General features: G+C 37.3%; 1 protein-coding gene across 2 annotated transcripts in view; it reads right to left on the minus strand.

The window, feature by feature from the left end:
• LOC145669565 (maternal effect protein oskar-like) overlaps positions 1 to 23,295 on the minus strand; it is a 142,065-nt gene that overhangs the window by 10,756 nt on the left and 108,014 nt on the right. For both annotated transcript variants that reach the window (XM_081737776.1, XM_081737777.1), the window contains exons 3-5: positions 22,532 to 22,662; positions 17,368 to 17,548; positions 9,172 to 9,250 (exon numbers count right to left, since the gene is read on the minus strand). In XM_081737776.1, the coding sequence (XP_081593902.1) occupies positions 9,172 to 9,250; positions 17,368 to 17,548; positions 22,532 to 22,662 (391 nt within the window). The remainder of the gene's footprint in view (positions 1 to 9,171; positions 9,251 to 17,367; positions 17,549 to 22,531; positions 22,663 to 23,295) is intronic.

Raw genomic sequence — 23,295 nt, forward strand, 5'->3', positions numbered from 1 at the left:
TTCATGTTCTTGACGCTAATCTTTACATTTCCGATAGTTTGAACTCACGTTTACTGAGTATGAGTGCATTTCTGGGCATTTTTCGTTAAGTGTTTCCACACATGTGAATCACCCTGCTTCATCTGTTGTGCTCTACCGACACTCCAGATGTCTTTCTAGAGCATTTGAATACAAATTCTCTACACGTAATACTCAGAACGTCACTGTTGGCTAGCATCCGTACCTGGCGATTATGCAACCACACATAACGGGCATGAATATGTCCGCCATTTTGTATTTGTTCCAGATATCGACTCAATACAAACGAATTATGGTTACTTGAGAGAAACCCTACCAATTCATATCCATTTAGACCAATTTTCATTTGACAGATTATCCGGGACTCCCTACGTTCCTTTGGGGAATCCCTTGCGCGTGCATGGTAGGATTGTGAAACATGCAAAATTCAATACAGCAGGTATGACTTCTTCAGTAAATTTTTTACCCGCCCTCTTTACGTTGGATAGTTTCCGAACTATTGGCATCCGAAAGTCATTTTCCCACGCTTTCGGCACCTTGTAGATCCGAAACTATGTCCGATAGCCGAAAGTTCAAGAGAACTTTTTTTCTTGTCTCAGTGGCAGGAGTCACCTCCCAAGAGTTGTAACACTTATTTTGCAACACCCGATATATATATATATATATATATTTAAATGAGGCAACATTAATAAGGCTCAAGATGCAACGTCACTGTTTTCTACCCATCTAACAGCATAAAACTTCTTTGGGAAAATATCAGATTCAGTGTAATAAGTGTAGTCCGACCTTCGTGCTGGCGAGTCTTTGAATAAATAATACAAAGCACGTAAAAACCCCACTAAGTCCCAATCTGTCTTCTGCATGTCGGTTTTGAACGCCCCATTAACTACATGAAGACCGCTACTACCAATGCTTAACAACACTGGACTTTCCGGCGTATGTTGCTGTTCAAAGTTGCAAATCTGACAATAGTTTAAAATTGACACTTGGCCCATCCTGAATGAGTTTCTTTAAAACATCCGAAAGTACCTTTTCACTGATACCTTTAACAAATCTGACGCTGTTGAGTGTCCGAGAAAAACAGATGTAAAGTATCTTGTAACAAGAGATTTATTTGAATCCCAAAATCGTACATGTAAATCCATTTGTTGCCTCTGAGAAACTTTATTCAATGATTCGTCGAAACAGATCACAATGTAGGTACAGTCTTTTAATAACCTCTGAAGTTCTCGCTCGAAATAGCGTGCTAATCCAAACACTACTGTGTACCCCACTTTAGTTCGATGCTATTGCATTTTTTCTGCAATATCACTGTCAGAAAACATCAATTTAAATGTTGATGCACAACGCTCAGCTTCTCGGAGAGACATATGGTTCATCACAATTTGTAAACACCACAGCACCTCAGCTTTAGTAACTGAATCTGCTAATAGGTAACGTTTAATAGTCGGTTAAGAAGTAGAATGAATACTGCCTGATTGACAAGAAAAAGATGTGTCATTCTCAGTCGAAGAAGCAGAAGTTGACACTTGACAATGATCGGTGAATGAACTTTACTTACTATTAGTGTCGGACGACTTTTTATAACAATGATCGGTGGATGAACTTTGATGACTATTAGTTTTCGACGACTTCTTAAACGCAACATGTGTTAATCCATTCACAACGCAAATGAAAGTTCTCCAGCTGATTTTTCCACTGTATTAGGCAATAAACAATAATAAGAAATCATAATAATATCTCGGGATATGTCGGTCTGATAGGCGCCAGAATTTCTTACCAAAAAATGTTGCTTTTTTTTTTTAAATGCCTAATTTTGGTTAGATAAGGCCAGTTTTGGTTAAGTTGGGTTAGGTCAGGTCTGGTTAGGTTAGATTTGTTTCGTTATTTTTGTTTGTACTTACTATCACAGTTTGTATAGATTGGCCCGCAAGAATTTGTGCAAGAAACTTCAATATTTCGCTTACATTAAAGTGGATTATTGCCGGAACCGGAGTGACAATTGCTCATCAGACGCAATCCCACACTCGCTCAGTTTCACACATGTTCATGAACAATTTATTTATTTTCTGTGGTGTGGAATCACTGTAACAAACGCCTTTCTACTGTTATTCATATTGTTAAGAGAATAATGACCATCAAGACGTAATATGCTCCCTTGTACTTATTGTGCTGATGTTACCACGCGTGATAAAAAAAAAAAAAAAAAAAAAAAAAAAAAATGGACTAATGACTTTCTTACTGATTATTTTGTCTTTTTTAGTCACTTCGTGATGCAGAAGTAACTTTTGCCTAATCCAGAAAATTAATGCCCTCCTTTATCAGGGTGTCTACTAAATGTTCATTTTCAAATTCCAGGTTTTATCAAGGTTTTCAAGGTTTATTTTCCTTTTTTTCCAGGTCTATTCAGTAGAGTGACATTTATTGTTACACGTACAAGTTGATGCAATTTTATATACGAGGGCTATCCAGAAAGTAGATTACGTTTTGGAATAAAAAATCAACAAAGTATAGGAAACAAATTTTATTATATACAGATGAAAGCCACACACAAATACTACTTTTCGACATAGTCACCATTCAAATTAAGGCATTTATCGTAGCGATGTACGAGCTTGGAAATTCCTTCGTCGAAAAATTCGGCCGCCTGCGACTTCAACCACTTCGTTACCTCTTCTTGCAGCTGTTCGTCGTCATCAAAACGCTGCATAGCCAGCCACTTCTTCATTGCTGGGAATAGGTGGAAGTCGCTCGGTGCCAGGTCGGGACTGTACGGCGGATGAGGAAACAACTCCCACTGAAAAGATTCAAGAACTTCACGCGTGACATTTGCCGTGTGGGGCCGGGCGTTGTCGTGAATCAACAAGATCTTAGAGCTCAACATTCCTCTGCGCTTGTTTTGAATTGCTCTTCTGAGGTTTTGCAGAGTTTGGCAATACCTTTGAGCGTTTATTGTAGTGCCTCTTTCCAAGAAGTCCACCAAAATCACACCTTTTCTGTCCCAAAAAACAGTCGCCATCATCTTCCTTGCCGACATTGTTTGCATGCATTTCTTGGGATTTTGGGGAGAACATGTGTGCCCCCACTGCATTGATTGCAATTTCGTTTCACAGTTCACGTGTTTCACCCATGTTTCGTCACCAGTAACGATGCGATCGAGTAAAGAGTCACCATCCTTATTGTAGGCGTCCAAAAAGTGCAACGCTGCAGCCATTCGCTGATTTTTGTGGTCCTCTGTCAAGATTTTTGGAATCCATCTTGCACAAAACTTGTGGTAACCAAGCTTTTCGCTGATGATTTCGTGCAACAAACTTCGCGAAATTTGTGGAAAACTCAAAGAAAGTTCCGTTATTGTGAACTTTCGATTTTCACGGACTTTAACATCGACTTTTTCGACAAGTTCGGCAGTCACTTTGCTGGGTCTCCCACTTCGATCTTCGTCGTGAACATTGGTTCGGCCATTTTTAAATCTTATGACCCACTGTCGCACTCCACCTTCAGTGATAATGTTGTCCCCATACACTTCACACAGCTGCCGATAGATTTCTATCGGTTTACAGTTTTTTGCTGTCAGAAACCTTATTACTGCACGCACCTCGCAGCTCGCGGGATTTTCAATTAACGCAGACATTTCAAACCGTCACAGTATCTTAACGGAGCACAGCACGAACCTCTCACTAGCACGGCTAGATGCCGACTGAGCTGCGCAACGCTCTGACCCCAAGATGGCCGCGCTAGCCCCGCCCCTAGCGGACACAGACGAAAACGTAATCTACTTTCTGGATAGCCCTCGTAGTTTTTAACAAAAACTGGTTATAATTAGAGAATGCATATGGAAGTGATAGTTTCTTTAAGTGACAAGATGGAAAGAAAAAAAAAATGACTGAAATGTAGGTTCTCAAAACATTTTACACAAGAAAATGTTTAATTAAAATATACCCTACCAGAAGGCCAGTTGAGAAAAATGTGCAGTAGCTTTAAATATCCTAATGTACTATACAGGGGTGAACCTTAATTAAACCGACAAACTTCAGGAAATGATTCTTGGCACCCAAACAAGAAAAAAAAAATCCTCTTTAACTCTTCTCCACCAGGTCGCATAGTTTCCGAGCTAAAAGGTGCCGAAAGTGTGGAAAAATGAACTTCCGACGCCTATATTTCCAAAATTATCCAAAGTAGAGAGTGCTGCTTAAATTTCTCACAAAGGAAATCATATGTTCAGAACAGATAAGACTTCTTTAAAGAGATATTAAGCTGCACTCTCTACGTTGGATAGGTTTGGAAATATAGGCCTCGGAAGTTCATTTTTCCACACTTTCGGTACCTTGTAGCTCCAAAACTATATACCATGGAGAAAAGTTAGAGGAATTTTTTTCTTGTTTCGGGCTCGGGAATCACCTCCCGAAGTTTATCGATTTAGTTAAGGTTCACCCTGTATAATAGTAAATTTCCGTCAAAAACATTACTTCAAATAAACTAATATTATAGTAGTAGCACGTGAGTGTTGATGAACAATGACAAAAATGGCGGGAAAATAGCTTACTTATCTCTAAGTTATGGGATAAAATACCACAAGAGTATTTTACTACAAGCACTTCCCTTTAAAGTACTCTTGTGGTATTTTATGCTAAGTACTGGTAGGACTTAGCGATGAGTAAGCTATTTTCCCACCATTTTTGTCAAACTAGTATTAGTTTAGAAGTAAAAAGAAAATGACCATATATAATATAAATTCTTAACGCAAAGTAGTCCATATTGTTACACGTTACTGCACATTCTTCTTGGATGGGGACTGGCCATAAGTTATATTTTATTTAAAAATGTATTGTAACATGAAAGTTTAAAAAACTGAAAATGTTATGGAGCCACGCACATTATATGAACAAATACAGAAAACAACTTTGGTCACAGTGAACAGTTTTTGACATTTAACTTCTAGAGTTAACCTTTTCGCCTGTTCTTCCAACGCATCTACTTCTGCTTCGGCGTCAGTTAGTATTCCTTTCTTCTTTAATTCCAACTCTATTTTTTTCTTAATATCTTTCTTTTCTCGAGCTGCTATCGAGCTTAATATCTTTCCTTTCTCTTCTTTTTCACCGCGGTCTTTCAGATATTCATTTCTTCTGCTTGATGCATTCCTCACATACTGGATCATACTCTTTGTGATATTCATATTACGTATGTCACCAGCAACACGCACAGCATCCAACACACTTCTCTGGGCAACCAAGCACCCCTCTTGGAGATTTTCAACAATGCACTCTTTGTTAATGGAGAATCTTCTTTCCACTGCTGCGTTGCTATGGAAAAGTACACATATCTTACGCATGAATGTTTTAAACGCATTGGAGACACCTTTACTTAACAGATTATGGAGAAAAACGTCTAATCTGTCATTTTTGTAACTGAAATTTGACAGTTTTCGTGCTGTGTTTTGGCCTGAACAAAATTTTAAATATTCCCGTTTCACCATATCAGCATTTACAGGTGTTATTTGCTCCTTCTCGACAAATCTCTCCAGGGTGAGTTTGATACGTGATTCACGAAGGGTTTCGTTGTCATAGTTTCTGGAGACAAGCAATTTGCGGCTCTTGTTACACTGTACTTTAAAGGACATTTTATCATAAGTTTTTTACACAGTTCTTGCAAGAATCTTCTACATTCTTTCTTAAAGTTCAATATATCAACATCCTTCACTCCTTTAAGCGATGTAACCGCAGAAAATCCAACATCAACTAGATTAAGTGATTTTAAGATGTCCTTATCAAAAACATCTATTGAGGTCAATTTTTTTAAGAAAAAGTTTTAGCTACTTTTAAGACACCATCTTTCACGAAGCGGTTTAACAAACTACGAATCAACGTGTTTAGGTCATTCCATACAAACGGTAGTAATGGACAGTCTGTCTGGTACTTAGTGAGGAATTCTTCTAGTTCTACAGATACGGATTGAAGGAACCCTAATCTAGCAGGCAATATTACATCAGAGATGTGGGCTTTTACTTTAGAGAAGTTTGATGTTTCAGGAGGTTTTGTTTTCACTGCATCAACATAAACTTTTACGGCAGGAATCATAGTAATGGCACGGTTGATAACTTTAGAATTCTCCACCCACCTAATAGAACAAAATTTAAGAGGGAAAACTGCTGTTCCAGATGCTGCCATGAAATCTGCTCTTCTTGAAGAGAAGTCCTTGAATAAATGGTACAACGCTCTCAAAAACTCTGTCACATTCAAACCAGCTTTGATATGCGCAGTCTTAAAAGCCCCATTAACAATATGTAAAGAGCATGTTTCTGTCTCCAAAAGCTGTGGACCTTCACTATTTTCTTCACTCAGATAGGCCTTCAAATCACTCAGAAATTTCAAATTAAAGTTGGGGCCATCAAGAGAAACCTGAAGTAACTTACAAAAATCGAGACCCTTGTACTTGAAAGTATTTATAAATGCACTTAACAAATCCTGGGCAGTAGCATGTCCGAGGAATACGATGTTAAATAACGTGTTAAAACTTTATTTTCGTCACTGTGCCAGAAACGAACTACTAAGTCCATTTGATTTTTCTGTGAGATAGTGTTTAGGCTTTCGTCGAACGATACTGCAAAAAAATTCACAATTTTGTAGTTCACGAAGTAACGTCTGTTGGATATTTGGACCCAATCCAAAAATGATGACAATGTCTTTGTGTAACTGCATATTTTTAGCGACTTCACACTCTGGAAACATTAAAGGAAACAAATCCGTTGCACTCGCTTGGCTTCTGGCCGATGCATGACTTGTAACTTTGTGTAATGTCCAGATTATTTCTGCTTTTGTCACTTGATCTTTGATAAGATAACTATTTATTACATCACTAGATTTTGCTGGGCTTTCATTTTTCCTCTCAACAACTGGAGTAGATGATGTGCCAGTCACTGAACTGGAAGACGCTGTAGAATTTTTTGTACAGGAAGGCTCCTTACTAACATTGCTTGAGAACTTTACGATCGAAAATTGTGCATTAAGAGCTTTAACAGCTATTTGATGTTTCTTTCCTTTTTCATGAGATTTCAATGATCCAGCTCCCATATTTGAAGTGTCAAAATCAGTTCTGCAGAGTTTACAACCCGCTTTAAGTGGATCGTTGGACCTAATAACTATTTTCACTGGACTTTTCAGGAGTCCTGGAATTTCGTTTTACTTTTCCCCATTTTAATGACTGAAAAATAAAATGTTAATTGTTAGTGTGTAACAGGATTTATTGCAAGACTAGTAAAATGTTAACCTATATACAAAAAGTTATTCCGTTAAGATATAGGCAATTTTACTTTTTTCCGATGATACACCTTTCGGCCACCGGGAATGGTATTCACTGCGACATCCGCAGGCTTGAACTCCTGTTAAAAAGCTTCGGCACAGGAGTATAAGCGGAATGTTGTTCCAGACCTGTCTACTACTCTTGCTACAGAAACATGTAAACCAATGTCTTTACAAAGCAGCAACTACAGAGAAAGCTTCTGGCTTGTATGCCAGTATCCCCTCAGTGTAAGACACAAACTTAATAGATTATGAAATTTAACTTTTTCAATTACCTTACTCTCATAATCGGGGACTAATTTAGCTCTTTTTGTAGTCACTCTTCTTCACAACGACTATGCCAAACAAATAAAATCTTATTTTCTCTTCTTGTACCCTCAACATACTTTCCAAAAACATTCACCGCCTGCACTCTGCTCACGTCTGTCTGTACTTCTCAACTACGTCTCCACTGAATAAGTTATTACTGGCTTTTAACTTATGATGTAGTATATAACTTTCTTGCATTTTACAAAAATATACTTATTCCATACCAATCCTAAAAACAATATTTTAAAAACAATTTTAAAACTTCCAGGTTTCTCGTCTAATTCCAGGCTATTTCCAGGTTTTCCAGGTCCAAAAGTAAATTCCAGGCTAATTCCAGGTTTTCAAGGTTTTCTAGGTCAGTAGATACCCTGTTTATTTTGGCATTCCGCGCCTGAAAACTGCTTTCGTTTTACATATTTGCTCACATCCGTACATTTGAAGTATTTTTAAAACCAGCTTTAAAGATACTCAATAAACTTGTATGCCATAAATAAATGTTTTATGAGGACCAGTTCCACAACCTCCTGATGCCGCTTAAATGTCAGATAAGAACGGGATGATAAGTGATCACAATATTAATATATTATGTAAAATGAGAACTACTGCCGCAACATCTTGCTGAAAGTTTTAAATTACTCAATAAAGTTGTACACCAATAAATATTCCCTTAGGGCAAGCCCTACAATTTCCTGAAGCGTCTTAATCGTCAGATAAGATAATGGAATGGTACAACTTATCACAGTACTAATGTGTTATTTTACGTAAAATAATAACTACTGCAGCAACATCTTGCTAACTTATCTGGTAGTTAAAGATATCAGGAGATTATAGAACCAGACCTATTACTAAACAAGCAATCATAACTGCCAACTAGACAATCTCATTCCCGCCATTTACTATTCTCATCTTTACATTGCTATTCATTTTAAACAAAAATAATAATAAAGAATATATCAAAGAAACAATTCGTACTACTTAAAGTTGAATTATAGTTAAATAATTATCTATTTTTTTTCTTAAAAGACCAAGGCCAAAACAAAAGACCGCACACATGATTGTTGACTACACACAGCGCTCTTTCAGGTTTCAAACAACCCCCTTTGACGCATCACTACTTTTTTTTTTTTTTTTTTTTTTTTTTAAATACAAAACATGGTCGATAAGCGAACCACAACGTAGGATTCAAGCGAGCGCCTGTTTCACCGTTGCCACGTTCACTTGCGATTCACCATTGATGCTGAATTCGAATGCCCCAAACGGTGGATACCGACCGGATGACGCTGGAACCGACCCAACGAATCATGAATTCAGAAGCGCCCAGTGACTTATCGGTAGAAAACAATTGAGCTACGCCTTTGCGGTTTTAACTTTCGGCCTTCTTCAACTATTATCGTTGAGTTTCCCGGTTCTTTGGAGAAATTCACGGCTTATTCCCGGTTTTTTCCCGGTCCATGAAATTCCCGGCTATTTCCCGGTTTTTCCCGGTGGGTGGACACCCTGCATATTAGTTTTTTTTTTTTTTTAACGGAATTAAGATCAAAATACTTACGATTCAAAAAACTTCAGGTTGGAATCAGTCGACCCTGTCATAAATAATGGGCAAATGTCGATAACTCTAATGGTTTCACCTGAAAATAAAATTTAAAAACTTAATCATAATATATATATATGTAACATACATACACAGAAACTCAGAAGTGACCAATATTGTTATTGAAGTGACCAATATTGAAAAGATCATGAACTAATACATATGAGTTGAAAGCCACATTGCAATCTCTAACTCAAAAATACTTTCTAAATAACATAATAATGTAACACGACAATTATACTAACGAGTTTAGCAATCCACCCCGATTTCATAGTATTACCAAGCTCAAAGTTGAAGATTTAATACAGAAAGATTTCCCGGTGGGAACACTCGGTCGAAAAGATGTAACAGCTTTTCCTGGGTTTTCTTTATTCACACCACACAAATGCGGGATGATACTGTAGCAACATTGAGCCGCGGTGGCTTAGTGGTAGAGCGTTCACGTCTGCTGCATGGGGCCCCTGGTTCGATCCCAGCTCGCGCCAAGTAAACTTTGTGGTGAACAAACACCGTGAGCGTGGTTTTTTTCGGGGTTCTCCCGTTTCCTCCCACTTTCTTCATTCCACCATTTCGTTCTATTTCTCATCATCACCGTCTCCTTTAGCCTTGCTGGCATAATCGTGGGACGTAAAACTTAAAAGATTTCATTTCATTTTTGTACCAACATACGAGTCCCAAGCTGCTTCCTTCCTTTCCTCTTTCCTCGGACAATGTGATCGCTGAGAGAGTAACGGGCTTACGGCTACAGATGCCGGTACCGTCCAGGAATATGTATAAATAATTAAATAAAAATGCATAAATATACGAATTCACAGGAAGGTAATAGTGTTGAGGGAAAAAGAATTCTTTAGTTATTTCCTTTTGGTTAGTTTTTGCCTGCACGAAAACTTTTACTGTCATCTTGTCCATACACTCCACCAAAATGTAGCATCTAAAAAAAGATTAACTAAAAAAGAACGATAGACACGTGACTTTTAATCAGTATAGGTTAATGTAATTTGTCTAACGTTATAGTACTCAGCCGTTGCCTTAGTTGCAGGTTTAGTAAACAGATAATGGATAATTTAATATTTAGTATGTTCTCGATTAAAAAAAAAAAATCTTAAGTCACTTTCAATACCATTAGGACTTGTTATCGTATTTATTCGATTATAAGCCTACCTTCCGCAAAAAGAACACAAAAATTGAAAATAAAATTAAATATACTATTAAAGCATACATGACGTAATTGTTGCTAAATGCTAATGAATTTTGCCAAATTAATATAGTTTTTGTGTAAAAATATTAAAAAAAAAAAAAAAAATTTCTTGCTGTGAATACTTTAAATTATCAGCTAATTTCCAACACCAACCATGTAAAATTTGTATTTCTTTTTTGATAGAAACTAAAATTCACTACAATCCAGAAACGGTAAAAAACCATATATATTTTTTCAAGTTCTTTCTTTAAATAATTTGTTTTGTTTATTTAACTTGTATATTTATGGAAATAAATTTGTTTACCCTTAATGTCTTTATGTAGCAACACGGTTATGAAGGACGGAACTTACAGCTTAAACAGGTTTGCCAGATAACATACAAAGAGTGAAAGTGATTGACTGGACCCAGACTCAAGCCCGGGATTTCCGAAAAAAAAAAAAAAATAATAAATGAAATCTTTGAGTTTTACGTCCCACGGGTATGCCGGCCAGGCTAAAGGAGACGGTGATGATGAGAAATGAATGAACTGGTGGAATGAAAAAGGTGGGAGGAAATGGGAGAACCCCGAGGAAACCCACGCACACGGTGTTTGTCCACCACAAAATTCACTTGTTTCCTCCTTTTATTAATATTATGAAATCACAACCGTCAAAAGGCGTTCTCAATATGGACACCTGGATTGTCCACGCACAGCAGCTAGGCTGTGGTACAAGCCATGTGGTCTGAGTGAAGAGCAAAGACTACAGGAGTGACGGGGTGTTTGGCTGTTCTTGGGAGCGGACTGGGTGGCGTTGTGGTTAACGCACTGGCATGTTATGCCGGAGATTCCGGGTTCGAGTCCGCGTCCAGTGAATCACTTTTTCACTCTTTGTATGTTATTGAATTCGCACCTACAGAGGATTTGGTGTACAAAAATAAGTTTAAATCGGTTCTTTCATTAATATAGGGTTAGTAGTTCTTACATTGTTCTCGTAAGTTATAGGCTTTTATTTTCCATTTAAAGCAATTTCTTCCGTTTTTTCAAATAAATAAAAGATAGCATAATGGTTCTATACGATTTTGCTTGTTTTCCCCTAAAAGTCGTAATATCTTACTTTTTCTCTCTGACATCTGGCAACCCTGAGCTAGCAGTGGGATCCGAACCACTACTCAGTTTGCATCTGAGAGAAACTGCCCTCCCATCTGGACTCGAACGTGGGACCCCTTGATTGCAAAGGCGAGGAGTCCACCAACTTATCTTTGGATGACAAACTGATAGAAATATCTTCTATTGATTTTGCATATTGGTGACTGTTTTAAGAACCACTTCAAAAGGACACAAAAATACACAACTGCACAAGTGAAATCGCTGTACAAACTCCCCCCCCCCCCTTCAAAAATAATTGTAAGTAGCTAGGTCTCTTCCAGGCTAGGATCTCTTTGACAGAGTTCCTTAGAAGTCAACGGTATGGATTAGACGGGATAAACAAACATTCATTTTTATATATACGATAAACCATCTTTTCCCCTCTGAGTCCCCTTCATTCCCCTTAGGATACACATCAAAAAATTTTACATAGCCAGCCTACCGTCTTTCCAATACACTTGCTTAGAAGTATGCCAAGCAAATGGTGTGACTTTGTATATCGGATACAAAAAAGTATGCCAAACAAACGGTATGGCTTTGTATATCGGACACAAAGAAGTATGCCAAGCAAACGGTATGGCTTTGTATATCGGATACAAAGAAGTATGCTATACAAACGGTGTGGTTTTGTATATCGGGCATAAAGAAGTACGCCAAGCAAACGGTATGACTGTATATCGGACACAAAGAAGTATGCCAAGCAAACGGTATGGCTTTGTATATCGAACACAAAAAAGTATGCCAAGCAAATGGTATGTCTTTGTATATCAGACACTGCAAATGGTTCGTCTCCTCCTCTCTTTATCCTTAACTTAAGACTACAGGGTTCCCACAGAAAAGTTAAGATCCTTTTCCCTGACTTTCCCTGACTCAAATTCTTGTTTTCCCTGACTTGAATTCTTGAATATCAATGGGAAGATATGTGGTAAGTCCTTTCATACACTTTTTTTAATGGCCTCCTCCATCCCCATAGCCGTCCATTACACTCCTTTAATTACCATTTATGTATTTTTTATATTCAACAATTTAGACAAAATTTAATATTTAAGTATATAACAATATTATATATGTATGATACAATACTACATACCTTGACATTGGAAATTAGTTATTTTTTGGCTTGACAAAACAACAAAATATACAGTCAAGAAATCCTAACAGTGACAGCTCTGAGATATATTACACACATTTTAAACAGAACTTTGTTTTGCTTTCAGTTCTTGAATTTGTTGTCCGAGAGCGTCCTATTCTTGTTTATAACATAATTTCAATTGTTTCTTCTTTGCTTCTAATTTCTTGACTTCAGCACTTACTTTTCTTTTTTCAGCTTTGACTTTCCTTTCCTCTGCACTCTGGATTCGTTTCTGCTGAAGGTATTCATCATAGCGTCTCCGAGCTGAACGAATTGAAAGAAGCATTCTTCGATCAATGGGAACAGATTCTGCACCTCCATAGTACATAATTGCATCATGCACCCGCCTCTGTGCAACTAGAGAGTCTTCTATTTGGTTTTCTACAATAAGTGTCTTATTGACTGAGAACCTGCCCTCCATTGAGGCATTGCCGTGAGATAAAATTAAACATATTTTCACAATATGCCACAAATCAGCATATTCTTGTTTCTTGGACAATACCTTTGCAAAGAAGTCATCTAACCTAGTGCTGCACATTTTCTCTGAAGTCAACTGCAAGGGATCCTTGAATTTCAGTAAAGAAAGACATAAACTGACTCCCTGCTTTCTCAGCTATAGAATCAGATATCCTGTTATGCTCATGCAGAATTTGTAGAATGCATTTCATCTTAGTCTGAGGAAGTTCTGGATTGTTCTTCTGTAGACTGGGATCCAAAGCTGACAGAGCACGTACCAGTTTGTACTTCAGAGGGCTCCTTTACACAATCATCTTGATTGTGCCCAGCAAAAAGTTTTGACACTCAAGCCTGAAAGATAGTTTTTCTTTATCTGATGCTTTAAGTTCTTTCAGTAGTTCTTCTGTCTTAAAACCAATGTCTACCTTTCTTGCTTCCAACAAATTTTCATTGGATGTCAAATCTAATGCAAGAAGCTTCACTGCACTGTCAGCAAGTTTCATACTGTTTTGTTTGACACAACGAGTCGTTAGATTCCTTAAAAGACTTAGAAGTTCTGAGTACAGGAAACAAACAAATGGCTTAGGACTCTGGAATTTTTTAAAAATTGGTTCACACTCTGCTGAGACAGTCTTGAAGAAAGATAATTTACACTTCATGAAAGCATCACCTGTATCTTCCACGACAATTTTAAATGGTTTACTCTTGATCTCTTTATTTGTTCGTACAAACTGCTTTATGTCATCAAAAATAAGTAGAGCCTGTTCCACACACGCTACGTTCTCTACCCATCTTATTGCACAGTGTTTTAAAGGAAACATCTTGCTACCAGTAGAAGCAGTGTAACCTGCACGACGAGCTGAAGAATCACAAAACAAATAGTATATGTCACGAAGAAAACTGTGAAAGTCCCATCCAGCAGACTGGATACCACTTTTGATTGAACCATTGATAACATGTAAACCACACACACCAATGTCCAATTTTTTTTTTTTTTTTTTCATCTGGGAAATCTTCATTCAGTTTTTCTTTCAAGTTCTTTAGGACGCAATGATTAACATTGGGCCCATCCATTGACACCTGCAGCAAGTTGTTTGGCGGAAGAGGACACAGTCCGCTGAGAAACGATTGCAGTAGAACTGTTGATGTTCCATGATCCAAGAAAACAATATTGTAATGCTGATTTGCCACTCTATTTGTACTGCAGTCAAAGTATCTCACAATCATATCCATCTGACAAGTTTCATTAAAATCATTCCAACCCTTTAGGAGGAGTTGTGGAGTAGAAAGAGAGAAAAGGAATGAAGAGAATTTTCACTCAGTGTAGCACCGGCGTAAGTTTAAATACATGCATTCTTCAAGATATGTAGGCATGGTAGCTTTATGTAGGCGTAAACATTCAACAATAGAGCTAGTATTTTTCAGAACCTGTGCGACTTTAGAACCTTATGCTTTCAATAAGGAAAAATTCTAAATGACACGTCATACTTCCACTTCTACTTTCAATTATCAATTATTATCCCCTCCCCCTTCGTCTCTCTCTCTCTCTCTCTCTCTCTCTCTCTCTCTCTCTCTCTCTCTATATATATATATATATATATATATATATATACACTACCTCATTCCCTCAGTATGAAATAGCAACACTGTACTATCACTATCATTACTGGGAATAATGTATCATTGCCTTTCTCTTCACATGTCCACATTTACATACAGTACTCCATCCTTGCACATTTACGTTCCCTGACTTTCCATGATATTTTATACAAAATGCATAATTTCCATGACTTTCCCTGACATGTTTCTATTTCCCTGACTTTCCATGACTTTCCCTGATTTTCCAGAATGTGGGAACCCTGGACTAAAATTCAAGCGACGCTTACATAATATAAAATAAAAATATGTCCGAATATCCAAGGTTCAGGGAATTTTATATAAATTAGGCTTTTCCAATTAGACCAAATTTTATTCAGGGAATGAAAAATTCTCTAACTGAATCAAAAATTCCTTAATTAAAATAAAAAAAGTGAGTTCTTTAATTGTTCAGTTGCCTGTGAAGACTAGGTTTACCTCTTCAGTACAGTACCTACTTAAATCCTTAAATTCTGTTTGCTTCAGTCCAGAAGCGTTCAATTAAAACGAAACTAAGGTCTTCTCTAAAAGAGGTTCTGAACATGCGTTCTCGTACAAGCCATCATAAACCTCAAAATCTCTAAAGATAGACCCACCATTCTGAAAACTGTCTGGCCTAAAATCTCAAATTCAGGTATTGCCCTCTACTAGACAAACCTTCATGAAAAAAAAAAAAAAAAAAAAAAAAAAAAAAAAAAAAAAAAAAAAATCATTATATCTGGTACAGAGAAATAGTCAAATTTCCTTCACTTAGGAGCACAGCACCTTCATTCAAGGTTCGATAAATAGGAAACAATCTCAAAACCCACAGCCTGTCATCCTTTTTCCTGAGGAATCAGCTGCGGCAAATTTTCCAACCCGGCTAGTCAAACACAACTAACTGTTAAAAAACTTATTTGGCTCCTGTTGCAATAGCAACAGCCTTCCCTAAAAATTAACCACGATTCAAATAACAGCACACGCCCAAATTGGACGCTGCCTCTAGAAGATCTAATAGTTCCTACTACAATTAATTTCCACACAATTTTCCTATCCTGGGATCGAACTCCTAGCCTTAGTGCCAAAATTCCAGGGACATACAACCAGAATTTAAAGACCTGGCCGACCTGAAAGAAAGTTCCGTCTCAGCAGCATGAAATGAATGAATGAATCTGAATCCTCTTTGCCATTTCCCTTCTCCCTTATATATGATTTTACAACCCCGTACTCCGAAACAACGGGAAAGCTGTCATTCTGCTTGGTAGTGTTTCTAACTAAACTACACTGTAAAAAATGAGGTGTTGAAATAACACAAAATGACTACCACTTTAGCGTGTTACTTGTGTGTTAATTCAGCACAAAGACATCGCCTTCCAAGCATATCAAAAATAAGTAGTTACTACCTGGGAGAATTTGCATTGATATTTATCGTTTAATATGAGCAAAGCTTTGTGAAATATCTTTGACACTTCTGCCAAGTAACGAATAATGTTCTATGTTTTTAGTAATCGGTCAGAATAATATTGTTGTAAACCTGTGAATCATCTGACAACAGTTACACAGATAGCTGTGCTTCCATCTGTTTTCTTTATCTGTTATTCTTGTGTCTTAGCATATATGAACACAAGATGGCAGAACTGTTGCCTGTGTTATTGTTGTCAGATGATTCACAGGTTTACAACAATATTATTGTGACCGATTACTGAAAACATAGAACATTATTCGTTACTTGGCAGAAGTCCCAAAGATATTTCGTAAAGTTTTGCTCATATTAAACAATAAATACCAATGCAAATTCTCTCGGGTAGTAACTAGTTATTTTTGATATGCTCGGAAGGCGATGTCTTTGTGCTGAATTAACACACAAGTAACACGCTAAAGTGGCAGTCATTTTGTGTTATTTCAACACCTCATTTTTTACAGTGTAGTTAGTGCCCAAATAGAAAACTCTAAAGCTGTAAAGATAATTTTCAAATTAAGCATATATATATATATATATAACAATATAAAAAATGATCAAACAAGAAATATATATCTGTGTATATATAAGATTATTACTAAATATTAATAAGATTGACCTTATTTTGCTAGCGCTGGTACTAACTACCAATTACATATTTATTAATAGAATCAAAGATATAATATGAATATTAAATTACTCTATAATATATGTAAATATATACAAAAAAAATAGCAATAAGCCTAAAAGTGCTCACTGCAACACAAAGAAGTATGCCAAGCAAATGGTGTGTCTTTGTATATCAAACACAGAGGTTTGTCAAGTAAACGGTGTGGCTTTGTATACCGGACAAACATTCACTTTTATGTATAAGATAAACCAAACCATCTTTTCCCCTAAGTTCCCTGTTTCACATTAGGATACACATCAAAAATTTTAAACAGACCGTCTCTTACAGTCCATGATTTCTGGAAGTATGCCAAGAAATGGTGTGGATTTGCATACCGGACAAGGAAACAAACAAACTTCTTTTTTGATATATATATATATATATATATAATTATATAAGATTTACATTTAAAGTTATTTTCTTGCGTTATACTTACAAATTTACCCTACGCTACCCTTAAAATCTTTATAAGTCTTAGCAATATTAACAAGTTCTTACCATTATCCAGTGATTTTAAAAAGCTGTTGTACGCTCGTAATTTATCCCAATGATCCTTTCCGTAAATACGAGCGACTCTAGGAATAGGAGGCAGCGTCAAAATCACGATTAAATCAGTTTTATCTTTTAATAACTCCAGAAGCCTATTCATCCGCCTCTTCATACTTTCCACTTTTTTACCCTGTGAAACAGAGAGGAAAAAAAATAGCAAACAATATTTTCAATCATTCTAAACTACTGTATAATGTTTAATATAGGGTCCGGTAAAAAAGACCTCCCGTATTTAGAGAAGGCGCTGTGTGAGTTGTGATGGTGATACGGCGGCGGAGCAGGTATCGATTGATAGCGGTATACGTGCTATTTTTCAGTAGTCGTAATGGTAGTTCTGTGACTACTATTCAACAGGCATTTCGCACTCGGTTCGGACTTGGCCGACATGATTCTGTTCCGGATTGAAAAAAAAAAACTATTCAAGTTTGGGTAGTTTACAGCAAGAGGTTCTGCACTGCGAACAAAATCACCTGGCCGACCTGTTTAAGTGATGAACGCTTTGGAGATCGTTGGATGGACGCTCTCACATACGTAGTTACGATCCGAGATCAGCCAAGCGATTTTTTTTTCTCAGTGCAGACCTGCTGCTCTAAAGTTTGATACCCCAAAGTTGAATAGTTTTCTTATCTAGAAAAGAATCATGTTGGCCAAGTCCAAACCACACGCGAAATGCCCGCTGAGTAGTAATTACAGAACCACCATTACGAATATACTCTTCCACAAACAAACACACGATGCTCTCCGTGTACATCATTGCGACTACTGAAAATAGTACGTATACCACTATCGATCGATACTACTCCGCCGCCGTATCCGATACCCCTCCACAACTCGCAGAGCGCCCTCTCCAAATACAAAAAATTAAATCTTTGAGTTTTACGTCCCACGGTTATGCCGGTTAGGCTAAAGGAGACGGTGATGATGAGTAATGAATGAAATGGTGGAATGAAGAAAGGGAGGAAACGGGAGAACCCCGAGGAAACCCACGCACACGGTGTTTGTCCACCACAAAGTTCGCTTGGCGGGGGCTGGGATCGAACCCGGGACCCCAAGCACCAGAGGTGAACGCTCTACCACTGAGCCACCGCGGCCCCCTCTCCAAATACAGGAGGTGCGTGATAGAATAGTGTATATTGCTTTCAAACAGCTAGATTTAAAAATAGATTGAACTCCCACCTTACTGCAGCAATGTAATACGTTGTAAAATGTAATCCTAAAAAAAGGGGGAAAAAAAGCTAGTAGAGATAAAATAAACTTTGCATTTAGTCCTTTAATGGGTTCTGCATTGAATATTGTAGACGGTTCCGGTTACTCCTGTTATTTTCCTCAGCAGAACTGCCTCACTTACTGGCAAAACATATCAGCTCTCACGATGTTATTTTGCACTATTTCTAAGACCAATCGGAAAACGACCATTAAGAAGACTTAGGCGCAGATGGGAGGACAATATTAAGATGGATCTCGCAGAGATAGGAATACAAAGTAGAAACTGGATCCAGTTGGCTAAGGATAGAAGTCAGTGGAGAGCTTTTGTGAACGCGGCATTGAACCTCCGGGTTCCATAGGCCATAGAGTTAGTTAGCTAGTTAGTTATACCTAGGTAGTATAGTTTAAAATTGCCAATTTAGACACTCACTTATTCTAATTCCGCATAGTTGTTGAACATCATTTTCATTTCCATTTTCAACTTTACTTCGTTACTCTTCTATCATATCTTGCAATTTTGAATTGTTGATGTCATCAGCGAAACGAAGATGGAGTCAGATGTTCTTCGTTTACATTTATATCTTGAGTCTCCCAGTTCAGAAATCAAGACGCATTTGTAACAAAAAAAAAAAAAAAAGTTTGGAAGACACTGTATCACCCTATAATACTTCATGTTCTGCTTTTACAGTCTTTGTACAGCTAAACCATATGATTATGAAGATAATTGAAACACCTGATGATTATGAAGATAACTGAAACACCTGATGATTATGACGAAAACTGAAACACCTGAAGAAAATACAACTAACTTACTTAACACGACGTGAAACTACTAACAGTCATGAAATTTAGGCACCTAAGCCATGAATGATTTACAGAAGAATGCTATACCATTCTTCACGCAATGTAGTATTCAGTTCTATCAGCGAGGATGGAGGAGGATCTGAGCTCCTGCACTGGTCACAAGTGTTGAATAATATTGAAGTCTGGGGATTCCGTGAGCCAGGAAAGATGCTGTAGTTCAACGTGATGCTCATGAAACCATGCCTCAACAGCTTCAGCAGAGTGAGTTGGCGAATTGTCATATTGCAAAATTGCGTCATTGGCTGGAAGCAATATCTGGAACATGATCCAGTACATATGATCACCGACAGTAATGCGTTAAGGGAACATAATCACCAACAATAACGCGTCATAGGATGCAAGTGGTCACCTAAAATGTTCACATGATCTTCGACAGTAATGCGTCCAGTAAACATGATCACCGACAGTAATGCATCCAGTAAACACGATCACCAACAGTAATGCGTCATAGGATGCACATGGTCATATAAAATATCCACATGAACAATGGCTGTAAGTCGTCTTATGAGCATAATCACATCATCAACGGAACCATAGGAAATTGCAACCAACAGGCATCTGAGAACTTCCACCATGTTTCGCGATTCGGAGGAAACAATGGGGAGCCAAAGCTCCTTTAAACGTCCGCTATACTTAAACACTTGGAATTAAGGTGAGAGGACAAACCATGTCATACACAGTCCATCTACTAAGTTTCAAGACTGACTACAGTGCTACGTGACGGATAGCGGAATCTGGCAAAGTAAATACGAATTATTTAGCGTAACATTTGATGAACCTGCTGTGAAGAGTTCGTTGTTGTGCTGCAGCAAGTGTGTGAGTTATGATGCTTCAAGTAACACATTGCACGGTGTGTTGTTGTGAGTACGAAAACAGAACAGACAATAACACTCAAATTTTACATTAAACTTGATAAAAATGCGGCAGAAACGGTGGAAATGATTAATAGTGCATACGAAGATGGAGGCCTTTCTCGAGCCAATGATTTCAAAGCGGCATGCTCGGTTCTGCCTTCAGAAGTCATACGATGTTGGTAGTATTCTTCGACCGGAGATGTGTGATTTACAAAGAATTCACACCCAAGGGTCATATCATGACAGGAGCAATTTACAAAGACATTACAAATCGCTTACTGAAGAGACTTCGACGTGTGAAATCGGAAGGTGTTGATTCTCACGGTAGCTCCTTCCCCATGACAAGGCGACCTGTCACAACGCGATTCTTGTTGAACAGTTTTTGGCAAGAAACAAACTGCCTGCATCAACCAACCCTTATTCTCCCGAATTAGCTGCAGATTTCTTTCTGTTCCCCAAGGTTGTTATATCCAAACAAAAGGGGCAGAGGTTTGACACAATTTCTGATATCAGTTGGTTGTTACCAATAAACTGAAAAAGACCTCCAGAGAAGGGGAGGTTACAGCTACTCATCCCACTACCTGTATCGAAAGAGGAGGCTAAATGTGGAATAATAATAACATAGGGTTACAGTTATTGTTTTTTTTTTTTTTTTTTTTTTTTTTTTTTACGCCTACAATTTCGAAACATATTAGATGGAGTGTATATTGCTTACTTCCAATCTTTGATGGTCTACTTTGCATATTCTCGACACTATCTTCATGGTGATGGATTTTGTAAGTCAGTCAAGAGGCCACGGCGCAAAGATGGAAAACAATGACTTAATTAGATCTTAGTTCTGACCAGCAAAGCAGGAGCAACGCAGCTAGTTCTTAAATAAATAAAAGTTTTAAATGTTCTATTCTACGGAATTTTCATTTTGTTAATAAGACAAATGAATTTCGTTTCAATATTAAATGCGTTTTAGTAAATGCATATAATATTGAAACAGATCTGTAACTTCCGGATGCAACTCAGGGATAGTGAGAGATGAAACCTGTTAAGTAGTAAACTTCTACCATTTACAGTCTTAATAGAGGGATAAGGAAAAGATTACATAGATACTGCACTTTTTTTTTTTTTTTTTTTTTTTTTAGCAGCTTGTAATCTATTGTAATTCTCATTTTGTGGCTTTCAACGCTGAAACTAGAAACGGTTGATTTCCATACCTTTCGGTTTCAATAAAGGATTAAGGGAGGAGATGGAACCAGACTCGGACTGGCCAGGGCAGGAGGGCAGGGATTCCTGCAGGGACCCTCTCTAAATAAATATATATAATAATGAATATTGAATAACATGGAAAGTAAGATAAAACATATCTGCTGTGTTGGAGCATAGTTACTCGTTGTAGTTCGTTCCGTTCCCAGAGTTCAGTGGCCCTCAGCATTGAATGTAGTCTTGGGTTCCTATTATTGGAATGAAACTAACAGTATTATAAAGCCCTGTTTGGGACCTAGTAAGAATATATTTCAACAATATGAAGAATGGTGCCCCAGCATTATACTGTCTAAATATATATTGGAACCTCATGAATGCCGAAATGAGACTGACTTTTATGAAGTCCTGTTGGAGCCGTCTGTTAGTCGTTTGACATGTTATTGCAACACCATAAAGAAACAGAACAGGTCCCCAGTCTGGGGCCCCATTACCACATGTAAATGATGCTGGAAATAGTGTCATTACAACAAGCAGAATAATAATAATAATTATATATATATATATAAAAGATGAAACTTTGTGAGGCTCCTGCCGGTTCCCTATACTCCCTAGTCCGAGACTGGATGAAACCTATCCTTGGGATGCTGAATCGATTCCAAAAATCCTCTCTACTAAATAACCGTTTCTGTACTATGGAAATCAATACTGAAACCGGAAGTAAAATAAATTTGAACCACTTCTGGTTTCGATTGATTGTTATGGGTGGTTATGGTATGTTTTCTTGCGGTGCTGAATCGACTTCACAAAACTGCTTGTTGCTATCCATTAAGTTTGTATACTATGGCTTCCCAAGATTTCTTAATGTTCTTTCTTTACTTCCTGTTACGAGAAAGACCGATATACACAGCCGTTCTATAATGTTTCTACACTTATTCATAGCATAGTTTGGAGGTCTAAAAATAGAAGAAATTGAACTTGGTTCATATACTAACCATTTTGAGATCATTGGTGCCAATAAGAATAATCACCTTCCTTAGGCCAGGAGGTTCCTCACGTACTCTGGATATTAACTGTTTTATCACATGGCCACTTGTACACAAGCCTAATGTCCTGGCGCCAGTCTCTGAAAGTAAAATAATAAAAAGATTGAAAAATATGGATAAACAACTTTATTAGTGTAAATATTATATTTTTGTGTGATACGGTAAGCCAGAGACCCGGGTTCGAATCTCAGTCTAGTCGTTGATTTTTTCACTCTTTCAATATAATTAAAATTTCACTTATAGAGAAATTGGTGTTACATGCGAATCATTCATTTCCTCAATGTATTAAATATTATTTGTAATATGTTACGTGAAGCTTTCATGTATGAACAAAAATTTTCATGCTCTGTTCTTGTAAAGGGTAAAAGGTGAATAATGAAAGCAGAAGCGTGTTTCAATTTATTTGCTGCAGTGTTAATGGAACTGAAAATAAAGTGAATTACATATTTGGCGTATAATTATTAGTATTAAAGGGCAGTAATTTCGGCTCATTGTTCTTTAATAGAAGCTTTGCTTTGTATATACATAAACACAAACAAACTATTTGCTGAGCAAAACAATATATTCACATAAAAAACTACATACGTGTTACAGTTTCGCCAACTAACATTTTGGCTTCATCAGACACTATCTATTGGTTTGATGAAGCCAAAATGTTAGTTGGCGAAACTGTAAAACGTATGTAGTTTTTTATGTGAATATATTGTTTTGCT

The sequence above is a fragment of the Thermobia domestica genome, chromosome 14, assembly GCF_964235325.1.
Source record: "Thermobia domestica chromosome 14, izTheDome1.hap1.1, whole genome shotgun sequence".
Lineage (NCBI taxonomy): Eukaryota > Metazoa > Arthropoda > Insecta > Zygentoma > Lepismatidae > Thermobia > Thermobia domestica.